This window comes from Hemitrygon akajei, chromosome 2, assembly GCF_048418815.1.
Source record: "Hemitrygon akajei chromosome 2, sHemAka1.3, whole genome shotgun sequence".
In the NCBI taxonomy this organism is placed as follows: domain Eukaryota; kingdom Metazoa; phylum Chordata; class Chondrichthyes; order Myliobatiformes; family Dasyatidae; genus Hemitrygon; species Hemitrygon akajei.
In genome coordinates, this window is record NC_133125.1 from 178,979,916 (window position 1) to 178,993,376 (window position 13,461).

Genomic DNA, 13,461 nt, shown 5'->3' on the forward strand with positions numbered 1-13,461 from the left:
ACCATAAGATCCAAGGGACACTTTTCCTTCACCCAGATTTTTAATTACTGATGGGTTCAGTAATTATTGTTTAGAAGCCTACAAGACCATAAGAGATAGGAGAAGAATTAGGCTATTTGGCCCACAGAGTCTGCTCTGCCATTCAATCATGGCTAATTCTTTTTTACCCCTCCACAGTCCCACTCCCAGACCTTCTCACCGTAACCTTTAATGCCTTGGCCAATCAACAATCTATCAATTTCCACCTCAAATACAACCAACCTGGCCTCCACAGCTGCCTGTGTTAACAAATTCACCATCTTCTGGCCAAAGAAATTTCTCAGCATCTCTGTTTCAAATGGATGCCCCTCTATCCTGGGGTTGTGCCCTCTTGTTCTACACTTCCCCAACATGGGAAACATCCTTTCCACATCTACTCTGTATAGGCCTTTCAAAATTCAAAATCCTTCTGAATTCTAGTAGGTACAGGCCCAGAGCCATCAAACGTTCCTCATATGATAACCCTTTCATTCCCAGAATCCTCCTTGTGAACCTCCTCTGAACCCTCTCAAATGCCAGCACATCTTTTCTTCGAGGAGGAGCCCAAAACTGTTCACAATACTCAAGGTGAGGCCTCACCAGTGCCTTATAAAGCCTCAGCATCACATCCCTGCTCTTATATTCTAGTCCTCTTGAAATGAATGTTAACATTGCATTTATATTCCTCACCCCTGACCCAACCTGCAAGATAAACTTTAGGGTGTTCTGCACAAGGATTCCCAAGTGCCTTTACATTCCACCTCATTTGTTTCTGTCCGCCATGATGCACTCCAACATCCCCTTAGGCCCCCTTATGATGGCCCATTCTGTGTTTTGGAATGGAGGGAAAAGACTTTCATCATTGGTAAGAGGGATAAACCTGAACATACTTCAGAAGATCGCCTTAAACCAGCCCACCGAGATTTGGAGTATTCCACTGCCATGCCCCTGCCATCACCTCTGGACGAGCACAGGACCCGAGCCGGGCTGCTGATCCGAGCTTCAGACAGGCTCCCAATGCTGGTTTTAGTTAATTCCAGAGGGGCCTGTGTAGGGTAACGTGATTGGCAGAAATGTACATAATTCAGAACCATCCACATTGAGTTGGGGTTTCACTTTAAGAGGCTGGTCTGACGAGATGACATTATTATGTAAAGAGTTTTAGCGCGTTTTTGTATGTTGGTTTGGGAGTTCAATAAAATGTGTTATGTGTTTCATTAAACTTTAAACGTTTCACTTCATTTTATTAGTGAAAACCTACATTACTCCCTCATCTGAGTGTCTGCTGTGGTGGAGCCTCCATCTGCACTCCCTCAAATGAGAGATGCAAGTGTGGGTGTGTCCTCAGTGAAAAATGGCTTTAAACGCCCATCGTCAGATCTGGCTGCACCCTATTCAGCATCATCAGGTCCTGCTCTCCTTCACCAATTGTTTATTCAAAGACTATGCAGAAACACAAAGAGAACCCCTAATTCACCACTGTTTCCACAACTCACCATGCTGAAATATTCTAACAATGTGCACTGAACCCATGAATGGCTGGGATTCAGACTGTGCATCTGCCCCTGTAGTTTCCCCACTTCCCTTTGCCCACTGGACCAACCTTCCCAAATGTCCCTCGATGCCCTGGTATTGAAATTGCATTGAGTCTGGATTCTATCCATTTCTTTTTCATGCTCAACCCTCCTTCCGTTAGATCCTGTTCATCACCAACCTCCTCTCCTGGTTCCAGTGTTAATGCCATTGCTAATAGTTCCCTCTCCTCAGGTATTGTTCCTCACCCTTTCACATCTCCCATCACCAGCTCTGTGCACAAAACAAAAGGCAAGACCCCACTTTCCTTACCACATGGAAGGAGGCCATTCAGCCCATCTATACCAGTTCACTCAGCTGTCCATTCCTGATTACTTCCCCTTGAAACCATTTCTCTCCACATCCTCATCAAGTCTACCACACTTATGCTACTGTGATTGACAGAAACCAGGTAACCTAGCAACCCATCTTTCTGGGATCTGTGCCCATGAACATTGAGAGTTGTCAGTTCCTCTCCATGCCTTAGTCTTCTGTTTACTGTTTGTTCCTTTGCCTAGTTTGCCCTCTCCAAAAGCACTGCTGTAAACATTTCCAGACTGAATTCCATTTCCTCTTTTGTGTATCCAAGGAGACCGGTGATATCTTCCTGTGACCCAGACCTTTCTTCTTCACTGTCAACCAAACTGCTGATATTGTGATCAACAGGAAACTTCCTGATCCTGTTCCTCAATTCAAGTTCAAATCATTGACATGAACCTTAAACAACAAGGGACCTGTTACTGAGCCCTGCTTAACTCACCACACATGGCCCTCCAGACACTGCAACTCCCATTGATCCTCACTGTTTGCTTCCTCCCTCTCAACCAATTTTTATTCCAACACCATCTTTTCTTGGATCCCATGGACATTTAGTTTCTTGAGTACGCCATGAGGAACTTTAACAAAACTTTGCTAAAATCCATGTCATGAGGAGGGGCTTTACCACTCTCTCACCTCCCCTTCATCGGATTAATGAGCAACTTTCAAGTTATTGTCATTCAACCGTATACATGTATACCATCAAATGAGACCACTTTCCTCTGGATTAATGTTCACAACACAGTACATGTAACTCACGTGCATAACACAAAGTAATATCACCACAAATAAATTAACCAATAACAAGGTGCATATATTATCATGGGGGATGGGGGTGGGGGTTAGCCACAATCTCCTCAAGGAATGGAGATGCTGCTCTGCTTTCTTAACCAAAGAGGTGGTGATGAGGGACCAGGTGAGATCATCTCTTATGTGACTCTCAGAAACTTGGTGCATTTAACTCTCTCCATGGAGGAGCCACGTGTGTGCAGTGAGGAGTGGTCCCTCACTCCTCACCTCTACATCACGAGTCACAGCACCTTTGACAACATAATGTGTGTAACACAATTGAGTTGAGACATTTTACCCTCAAGTACCATCTCTGACGCCAGGTCAGAAGTAACTCCGGAATCGTTCCAGCAGTGGTGTCACTGTGAAACACCACTCCACAACTGGGCAAAAATACAGGGGAATTTCATCCCTCATGTCTCAGGGACCCAGAGTGGTGGGGGGGGGGGGGGGAGGTGATTTTTCTTTTAAAATGAACTGCAATTTCCTTGGAGAGATGCCTGAAGTTTAAACCCAAGTGCAGACAATAACACTTACCTTTCCACGAAAGAATCACAAATGAAATAAAAGCCACTACAAGCAACACCACCATTGTGATTGACGCAGCAAATGTGACAGTGTCCTTGCTGTAAAAACCTGCAATTACAAATACATTCAAATCAGCAAACATGCAACAATACACCAGAAAAATGTGCAGGAGAGCTGCCAATTGTTGCCACAACCAATTTGTTCCCCTTATCTCCTGCAGGGAAGAGATGTGCTCATCACTGACCAGTCTTGTCAACCTTGACTTCTGGTCTGCACCGACTGACTCTACCTGCTGTGCTGGGTGAACAAGCCACTGATTCGTTACGCCGGCCATGAACAGACTGACTCACTCTCTCTTCCTCAGTCAGTATTTCCCTGTTACCTGCTGTCAATATTCTGCACTGGGTGCTCCTTCTGGTGTTGAGATGTCCAAATTTTGATGAGTTCACTATCAGAAGCCCCTGCCTCTCCCCCACCCCTTCCTCTCATCGACCACTCTCCTGTCCAATTGGATTCATTTGTCAGCCATTTGCCTTTTGCACCTATTACCTCCCAGCTTCTCACTTCACCCCCTCCCCCACCCACCTACCTACCCCTCCACATGGCTTCACCTTTCACCTTGTACTCTTCCCCCTCCCCCCACATTCCTATTCTGGCTCTTTCCCCTTTCTTTCTGGTCCTGATGAAGGGTAGCCCGAAACATCAACTCTTTATTCCTTTCCATAGGTGTTGTCAGACCTCCTGAGTTCCTCCTGCATTTTGTGTGTGTTTCTCTGGATTTCCAGTATCTGCAGAATCTCTGTGTTAAGGACCACAATCCATTGTTCTTTTGCAAGAAGATAATAAACACAAGAAAATAAGAGGGGAGTCGGTCACTCAGCTCCTTAAACCTGCCCCACCATTCAATACAATTGGAGCTGATCTGCCTCAGGCCCCATCTCCTCTTCTGTCCCAGTCCCACACAATCCTGAATTCCCCAATCTTTCAAATATTTATCCATCTCCTCTTCTGTCCCAGTCCCACACAATCCCGAATTCCCCAATCTTTTAAATATTTATCCATTTCCTCTTCTGTCCCAGTCCCACACAATCCCGAATTCCCCAATCTTTCAAATATTTATCCATCTCCTCTTCTGTCCCAGTCCCACACAATCCTGAATTCCCCAATCTTTCAAATATTTATCCATCTCCTCTTCTGTCCCAGTCCCACACAATCCCGAATTCCCCAATCTTTCAAATATTTATCCATCTCCTCTTCTGTCCCAGTCCCACACAATCCTGAATTCCCCAATCTTTCAAATATTTATCCATCTCCTCTTCTGTCCCAGTTCCACACAATCCCGAATTCCCCAATCTTTCAAATATTTATCCATCTCCTCTTCTGTCCCAGTCCCACACAATCCTGAATTCCCCAATCTTTCAAATATTTATCCATCTCCTCTTCTGTCCCAGTCCCACACAATCCCGAATTCCCCAATCTTTCAAATATTTATCCATCTCCTCTTCTGTCCCAGTCCCACACAATCCCGAATTCCCCAATCTTTCAAATATTTATCCATCTCCTCTTCTGTCCCAGTCCCACACAATCCCGAATTCCCCAATCTTTCAAATATTTATCCATCTCCTCTTCTGTCCCAGTCCCACACAATCCCAAATTCCCCAATCTTTCAAATATTTATCCATCTCTTTAAATACCTCCCAACTGCTTGTGGTGGGAAAAGCCACTCATCCCAGGAATTACTCATATGGATCACTTTTGGACTGCCTGCAGTGTCAGTGCAATTGTGTTTAAACAAGGGGACCAGAACTGTGCACAGTATCAAGCGGGTCTCCAACACTCTGCACAACTGCAACAATACTTCCTCATTTCTAAACTCCAGATCCTTATAGGTCACCCCTGTTCCTAATTACTTGCTGTACCAGATCTTTTGTGATTCCTTTACAAGAACATCTTGATCCCTCTGCAATTCACTCATTTACAATTCCTCTCCATTGACATTACAGTCTGATTCCTCTTACTCAAGGGCCCCACCTCACACTTTCCTGTATTAAACTCCATGTGCTGAGTTATCACCCACTCATTGACAGACAGACAGACAGACTTTATTGATCCCGAGGGAAATGGAATTTCATTACAGTTACACCAACCAAGAATAGTGTAGAAATATAGCAATATATAACCATAAATAATTAAATAATAATATGTAGATTATGCCAAGTGGAAATAAGTCCAGGACCAGTCTATTGGCTCAGGGTGTCTGACACTCCGAGGGAGGAGTTGTAAAGTTTGATGGCCACAGGTAGGAATGACTTCCTATGATGCTCAGTGTTACATCTCGGTGGAATGAGTCTCTGGCTGAATGTACTCCTGTACCTAACCAGTACATTATGGAGTGAATGGGAGACATTGTCCAAGATGGCATGCAACTTGGACAGCATCCTCTTTTCAAACACCACCGTCAGAGAGTCCAGTTCCACCCCCACAACATCACTGGCCTTACGAATGAGTTTGTAATGATAGGATATCTATCATTATATCTATCTATCTATGTGAATATCTATCTATCGATATCCTATTGTACAGTCTGAATTTCCTTATTGGAACTTGCTTTTCCTCCAGTTTTGAAGAATTTCAGTATCCGTTTATTACATTACATTAATCAATAATTAGAAACTCTGCTCTCCCGTGGGTACTGGATCACTGGTGCTTTTAGATATTGTTATGTACCCCTAGGGTTCATTTTTTTTCTGTGGTCTGTCACTTTAAAACGCCAAAAGAATTGAGACGCCCTTTTGTTTTTTTGGATTTCTACTGACTGCAGAAATGCTGGGTTGCTATGGTGAGCAGTGATTGTTCATACAAGTGGCAGCTTGTTTTGAATAAGCAAGGTCAGGTGATTCCTCTTATAGACACAGAGACACGCAGACACACACAGTTAGAGTCAAGATGGATTCTGTCAATGAAAGACACCAGTGAGTCGGTCGCTGATTTAAACTCTCAGTAGCCCAAAAGGGGTGAGTTAAGATCGATCCTGAGTATTTGATATATGACTCTCACAAGTTTTCTGCAACTAGAACAAGTTTGCAGGAAGAGAAGAGAGGAGAAGAAGGTTTGGAACAGAAGAAGCCTAGTGACAAAGACATCGCTGTTTGGACACTCTCTCTAAGTAGCCCCTAAGGGTGAGTTTGTTTCCATTCAGCTATGGAAGTGTGATTGTCACTTAGTTAATCTACAGGAGTGGGTTCTTTGGTGAGGGGAAAACCTTTGTGAGTACGACGTGTGTGTTTACCCTTTGTCTGCGTGTGGTATTTCACTGAAGAAAGGCACCCCTGTGGCAAATCACTGTTGGAGTTATTTCGTATGTCGTGGAACTGGATAAGTGGCTTTCACGTTGTGTGTTTGGGGTGACCCTGTGGAATCTACCAGTGTGTCGACCCTTGCCTGGGTGGTGGTTCCCTTGAAGATGGTCCCCTTTGTGATAAGCTACTGTTGGTGATAATCCACACGTGGATTCTGTTTGAGTATCCTGTGGCCACCACTTTGAGATGTCCCGTGTCTGAATTCAGGTGTGGTACCACTTGTGTTGAAAGTCACTGTCGGTGATACTTCGTGTGTGGAGTGGAACAACTTTGGAGATAAAACCTACTGCTATTGTTATTTTGTATTGCTGTCGTGGAATCTCGATGTAATTGCCTTCTCACAACATTCACCTTTGGATTACAAATCTCTCTCTCTCTTACCAACAACAGTAATCTCGTGCATTGAACTGAACTTTCCTTATACACCATCATAAGACTGTAACTCTTACCACCTAAGCTTGAAGAAGTTTGGGGTTTTATATTTCCACACTTATATGTGCATAAACTTTGCTAACCTGTTTGATTTGTCTGGTTTTGTAATACTATACTAGGCAGATAGTGTTGGCGTGTAGCCAAGTGTTTAAGGAGTTCGTCTAGTTGTCTGAAGGCTGCTAGTTCGAGCCTTGGCTGAGGCTGCATGTGTGTGTCCTTGAGCAAGGGACTTAACCACACATTGCTCTGCGATGACACCAGTGCCAAGCTGTATGGGTCCTAATGCCCTTCCCTTGGACAACATCAGTGGCATGGAGAGGGGAGACTTGCAGCTTGGGCAACTGCCGGTCTTCCATATAAAAACACCTTGCCCAGGCTTGCGCCCTGGAAACTCTCCAAGGTGCAAATCCATGGTCTATCGAGACTAACGGAGGCCTACACACTACGTAGATACTAATAAATAGTGTTTTGTTTATAGCAAAACCAGACTCCAGGTGTGTTCCATTTCTGCTGGTTCTTTTAACTCATTACAGGTACGTAACAATATTTACTACTTAGAATCTATCAGCTCTGTGTTTAATAATAAATAAAAATGTTGGAAACACACAGCAGTTTGTGTAGCATCTGTGGAAGGTGAAACAGAAGTCGTGGTCCATGTAGGTAGGAAGAGTGAAAAGGTTCTGCAAAGTGAGTTCAGGAGTTCGGTGCTAAGTTGAAGCAGAACTTCCAGGATTGTGATCTCAGGATTGCTACTCAGGCCACGTGTGAGTGAGGCCAGAAATAGGAAGATTATACAGTTTAACACATGGCTAGGGAGTTGGTGTAGGAGGGAGGGCGTCAGATTCTTGGACCATTGGGCTCTCTTCCAGGGAAAATGAGATCCGTACAGAAGTCACAGTTTGCACCTGAACTGGAGGGAGACTAATATCCGAGTGGGAAAGTTTTCGAGTGCTGCATGGGGTATGGGGAGGAGTTGTTAAACTGGAGTTACATCTGGATGGGAACCAGAGTGTCCGAACAGATAGTGGAGAGGTTGTGGGGACAGACGGGAATCAGAAGGTTGAGCATGGAGCGACTGATGTCCTGAACTGTGTATATTTCAATGTAAGAAGTATCATAGGAAAGGCAGATGAGCTCACAGCATGGATCAACACCTGGGAATATGGTATTGTAGCCATTAGGGAGACTTGGTTGCAGGAGGGGACAGGACTGGCAGCTCAATATTCTGGGGTTCCGTTGTTTTAGACACAACAGAGCGGGAGGGATTAAAGGAGGAGGGGATATTTTACTATTCAAGGATAATATCCTGGCAGTGCTCAGCCAGGCCAGACTGGAGAACTCATCTAGTGAGGCATTATGGTGGAACTGAGGAATAAGAAAAGTGTGAACACGTTAATGGAGCACATTACAGATTATACGAAAGTCTGTGGGGTTTAGAGGAACAAATTTATGGAGAGATCGCAGACTGTTGCAAGAAATATAAGGTTGTTATAGTTGCTGATTTTAGCTTTCAATATATTGACTTGGCCTCCCATAGTGTCAAAGGACCATACTGGATAGGGTTTGTCAGATGTGTTCAGGAAATTTTCTTAATCAGTATTAGAAGTCCCAACGAAAGAGTGTGTGATACTTGATCTGCTGTTAGGGAATGAGATAGGAAAGGTGACAGAAGGGTGTGTAGGAGAACACTTTGCATCTCGTAATCACAATGTCATTAGTTTTGAAGAAAATATGCAGAAAGATAGGTTTGGTCTGCAGGTTAAGTTTCTAAATTGGAAAAAGGCCAGTTTTGATGGTGTAGGAGAAGATCTAGTAAGTGTGGATTTGGACAGGATTTTTTCTGGCAAATGTGCACTTGGTAAGTGGGAGGCCTTCAAAAATAAAGTTTTGAGAATACAAAGCCTGTCTGAATAAAAGGTAAAGATAACAGGTGTGGAAACTTTGGTTCTCAAGAGATATTGAGTCCTTGTTTAAGAAAAAGAAAGAGGTACATTGCAGGTACCGGCAGGTAAGAACAAATGAGGGGCTGATGGAGTATAAGAAATGAGAGAAGAGTTAAGAAAGAAATCAGGAGGGTGAAAAGAAGGCTTGAGGTTGCTTTAGCAGACGAGGTGAATGAGAATCCTGAGGGATTCTACAGATATGTTCAGAGCAAAAGGATTTCAAGTGATAAACTTGCTCCTCTGGAAGATCAGAATGGTAATACATACGTGGAGCCAAAAGTGATCGAGGAGATCTTAAATGCATATTTTACATCTGTATTTACTCAGCAGACAGACACAGAGGCTATAGAAGCAAGGCAAAATGGCATCAACTTCATGGACTCTATACAGACTACAGGTAGTAGATCATTGCCTGTCTGAAATTTTGTGTGGCCAGTTTTTCTGAACAGATATTTAAACTAAAATGGACATTCAGATATTTTAAACCTCCAGCAGGTTTCCCAGTCCTCAGCTGTGGGGCCAAGGACTGTCTGTGTTTGTGGTCCAGATGAAGCAGCTCACAATGTTCTGACAGAGACACTTCATTCTATCCCTCTGCTCAGTACCAAGTACATCATTTCATGTAAATACAGAATTATGTTCAAGCACTTACCTGGAATCGAATTGCTGACAGAAATGCCAAGTAAGAATACCAGGTTAAAGATAGTTTGGAAGAATGCCCCACCTAAAAGAAAGAAATTAAAACCATTTGAAATTCTCAGAATCAGAATTCAGACTCAGGTTAATCATTACTGATATACATCATGAAATTTGTCGTTTTGTGGCAACAGTACAGAGCAATAAATAAAATAGACTATAAATTACACTGAGATGTATAGTTGTGAAAGAGAGAGCAAAAATAGTGAGATTATCTTCACGGGTTCACGGACCGTTCAGAAATCTGATGACAGACGGGAAGAAGCTGTTACTAAATCATTGAATGTGTGTCTTCAGGCTCCTGTGCCTCCTCCCTGATGGTAGTAATCCCCCTGAGTTACAATCTACACAACTTATTCAAAACTTGCATCAATGAAGTGCTGCAGTGAACAGAGATGAACCCGGGCTTGGTCAGGTTCATTGTGATATTCACTGTCCTAACATGAGGCAATCAACCAGCTCAGAACTGGACCAGACATTCAAGCATTGGACTGAAGGAGGTTCAGAGAGCTCTCACACACTGGCAACAAGTGGAGAGACCAGGGAGGGACCAAAAGCATCTTCTGGTTCCCTCTGGAAACACTACATTTGATAACTTACTGACCCACAGGCATCACATGTGGAAATGACAGGTACTCTGTAGTTTGTCCGTGTGTACATCCAGTGGATGGGATATCAGGCCACTGTAAATCAGTTCTGCTGAATTATCCCAGTGACCTGGAAGACTGCAATTAAACATTTTGCCAGTGACTGAGTTCCATGTCTGACAGTACAGCCTGTTCTGATGCAGAGAATCACAACATCACTGTTTCCAGCTGTTCAATGGCATCGGACAGTGTTCTGGTTCAAATTGAAAACTAAACTCCACGAGGGTGCAGGCTGAACAGTCCACATGCTGGAACATTTTATGTAGACGTGTTGAAAGATTATCCTGAATATAAAAATAATCCCTTAGTTCCATCCTTTAACTTTTGCAGCAACTTATCAGGATGCCATGATGGTTGTGATCGAGATCATACATCTGTCTCTGCTCCTTCAATCTGCCCACAGGATCAACCCTTCGAAATGTTACCCATCACTCCAGTACTGAAAATTGTATCTGTCTCCAGATTCATCTGTCTCTATATTCTACCCCATCTCATTGCCAAGTTTCACACCCACACATCCCCCTCACCCATACTCTCCTGCCATTTCTTGGCATCTTTGTATAAAGCAATCACGTTTGCTGTTGTCCAATTTAATGGAAACTTTTCAGAACAGGGGGAACATTTAAATTGCTGTATGAAGTATGTCATCAGCTGCCTTTTTCAGACCCCAGGATGAAGTCCATCTGGATATCCAACTTGTCAGATGGCAGCTCCAACAACTGACTCAGTATTTCTTCCCTGGTGATTGTCATTTTCTCAGATTTGTTGCCCGACACTGGTTCTCACTCAGATTACAGCTCAATGCTCATCAATACTTTCAGAAATCTCTTTGACTTTACAACTCACTTCCCCTTCCTCTCTGCAGTCTATAAACCTTTATATTTCTGTTCTAATCCTCTCCTTCTCAGCAAGCTTGATCTTTGTGCTTTCAGCAAATTGTTCTTTATCTCTGAATTTACCCCACTAAAGCTCACCACCTTTCCTTAATCCTTCAAGCTTTTCTTTGATACCCCACTGTCTGACCGAGCCTGGGGTCATCTGTCCTCATCTTGCTTTACTTGGCTTGGTGACAGACTTCATTTGGTCATTTGCCTGTGAAACAGCCGGGGGTGTTTACTGTACAAACATTGATTCTATTCTTGGACAACTTTAGCCTCTACAGTGAAGTAGATCTCAAACTGAACTTAGCCAGGCCTTGCTTGAATTAGTCCATGAGGAAGGAATGTCAATATTTTGAACCCTGGATAGTTTACAACTTGGAGAGGAAGAGGGGGAATGTGTTCCCTTGTGCTGACTATCTGGAAGGTGCTGTTGAAAACAAAACTGTTGCAAATATCCAGGAAAGATCGGTGAGAGGCCTCCCAACACTGAATTCTATCGAGGGTCGGAGGGATACCTATCATGCAAACACCTCACCATCACTGGGATAAAGGGGATTCTGTTCCTCATTCCTCAGCTGATTTCATTTTGAAGTTGAACAACACCACGTGTCAAACACCAGACAGCTGAGATAGCTTCCTCTCAACCCGACGTCTTCTAAAGATCTCTCTGGAGTCAGGTAAGAGATGGTATCACTGTGAAGCAACACTTCACAACTGGGTGAAAAATGATGCAGTTTCATCCCACAGGTCACAGTGTGTCGGGGGGGGGGGGGGTCTGTGGGGGAAGTGGGGTGATTTTTCAAGTTTTCATTTCATTAATGTCTTTGTTAAAATTAGTCACAAATTACTTGGAGAGATAACTGGAGCTCATAGACGAAGGTAAAGTCACATACCATAAAACTTCTTCTTGTAGATCAAGTAAAACAGAAGCAGAACATTCACCAATGGCAACATCAGCAAGACATCATTTAAAGCATCCTTGATGGAATACCCTGCAAGTGAAAATAAATTCAAATCAGAAAACATGTAACAATTCACCAGAGAAATGACCACAACAGCTGCACAATGTTGCAAACAACCAAACTGTTCCACTTTCACCCTGCAGGGACGGGCATGTGCCAACCTCTGCCCAGTCTTATCGACTGCATGTCCTGTACGGTGGGAAACCTGGAACAGACAATTCACGACCCTGATCAGTTGTCCTCAGAGGTCTCCAGTCCAATCTTTCTAGGTCACCTCCTGCCAATATTCTGCACCAGCTGCTCCTTCTGGTGTTGCAATGGCCACTCCTCTGGGAGTGCACTACACTGACCCACATGATCCAGGGTTTGATTTTCCCAACTTCCACAACAATTGGTTATGGAGTTACCCCACAATTTCACTGGGAAGTCTCTGTAACTCTCAACCTCTGGCTCAATTCCACATTTTGTTGCAAAAGTTCTCCCACTCATTTAGCCAGAGGAGCTCAGGCTGATATCCACAATCTGGTCAGGGGCACATTCGAGGAGAGAAAGTCTCCTTGTGAAGGGCAGGTTGATGCCCAGACAGCTGACTGAAACCTGCACATCAGACTTATTGTCACCAGCGACTTTATTTCAGATATCAGGGTCTGATGTTAGATAGATAGATAGATAGATAGATACTTTATTCATCCCCATGGGGAAATTCAAGATTTTTTTTCCAATGTTCCATACACTTGTTGTAGCAAAACTAATTACATACAATACTTAACTCAGTAAAAATATGATATGCATCTAAATCACTCTCTCAAAAAGCATTAATAATAGCTTTTAAAAAGTTCTTAAGTCCTGGCGGTTGAATTGTAAAGCCTAATGGCATTGGGGAGTATTGACCTCTTCATCCTGTCTGAGGAGCATTGCATCGATAGTAACCTGTCGCTGAAACTGCTTCTCTGTCTCTGGATGGTGCTATGTAGAGGATGTTCAGGGTTTTCCATAATTGACCGTAGCCTACTCAGCGCCCTTCGCTCAGCTACCGATGTTAAACTCTCCAGTACTTTGCCCACGACAGAGCCCGCCTTCCTTACCAGCTTATTAAGACGTGAGGCGTCCCTCTTCTTAATGCTTCCTCCCCAACACGCCACCACAAAGAAGAGGGCGCTCTCCACAACTGACCTATAGAACATCTTCAGCATCTCACTACAGATATTGAATGACGCCAACCTTCTAAGGAAGTACAGTCGACTCTGTGCCTTCCTGCACAAGGCATCTGTGTTGGCAGTCCAGTCTAGTTTCTCGTCTAACTGTACTCCCAGATA

The 13,461-nt window shown here is 43.7% G+C and overlaps 2 protein-coding genes across 2 annotated transcripts in view; both read right to left on the bottom strand.

The window, feature by feature from the left end:
- Window positions 1–70: 70 nt before the first annotated feature.
- Window positions 71–13,461, bottom strand: part of LOC140721498 (uncharacterized) — a 366,186-nt gene continuing 352,795 nt past the window's right edge. Inside the window, exons 12-13 of the mRNA XM_073036317.1 lie at window positions 3,235–3,333; window positions 71–78 (exon numbers count right to left, since the gene is read on the bottom strand). Coding sequence (XP_072892418.1) covers window positions 71–78; window positions 3,235–3,333 — 107 coding nt within the window. The remainder of the gene's footprint in view (window positions 79–3,234; window positions 3,334–13,461) is intronic.
- Window positions 12,635–13,461, bottom strand: part of LOC140738401 (uncharacterized) — a 78,394-nt gene continuing 77,567 nt past the window's right edge. Inside the window, exon 10 of the mRNA XM_073065647.1 lies at window positions 12,635–12,742. Coding sequence (XP_072921748.1) covers window positions 12,635–12,742 — 108 coding nt within the window. The remainder of the gene's footprint in view (window positions 12,743–13,461) is intronic.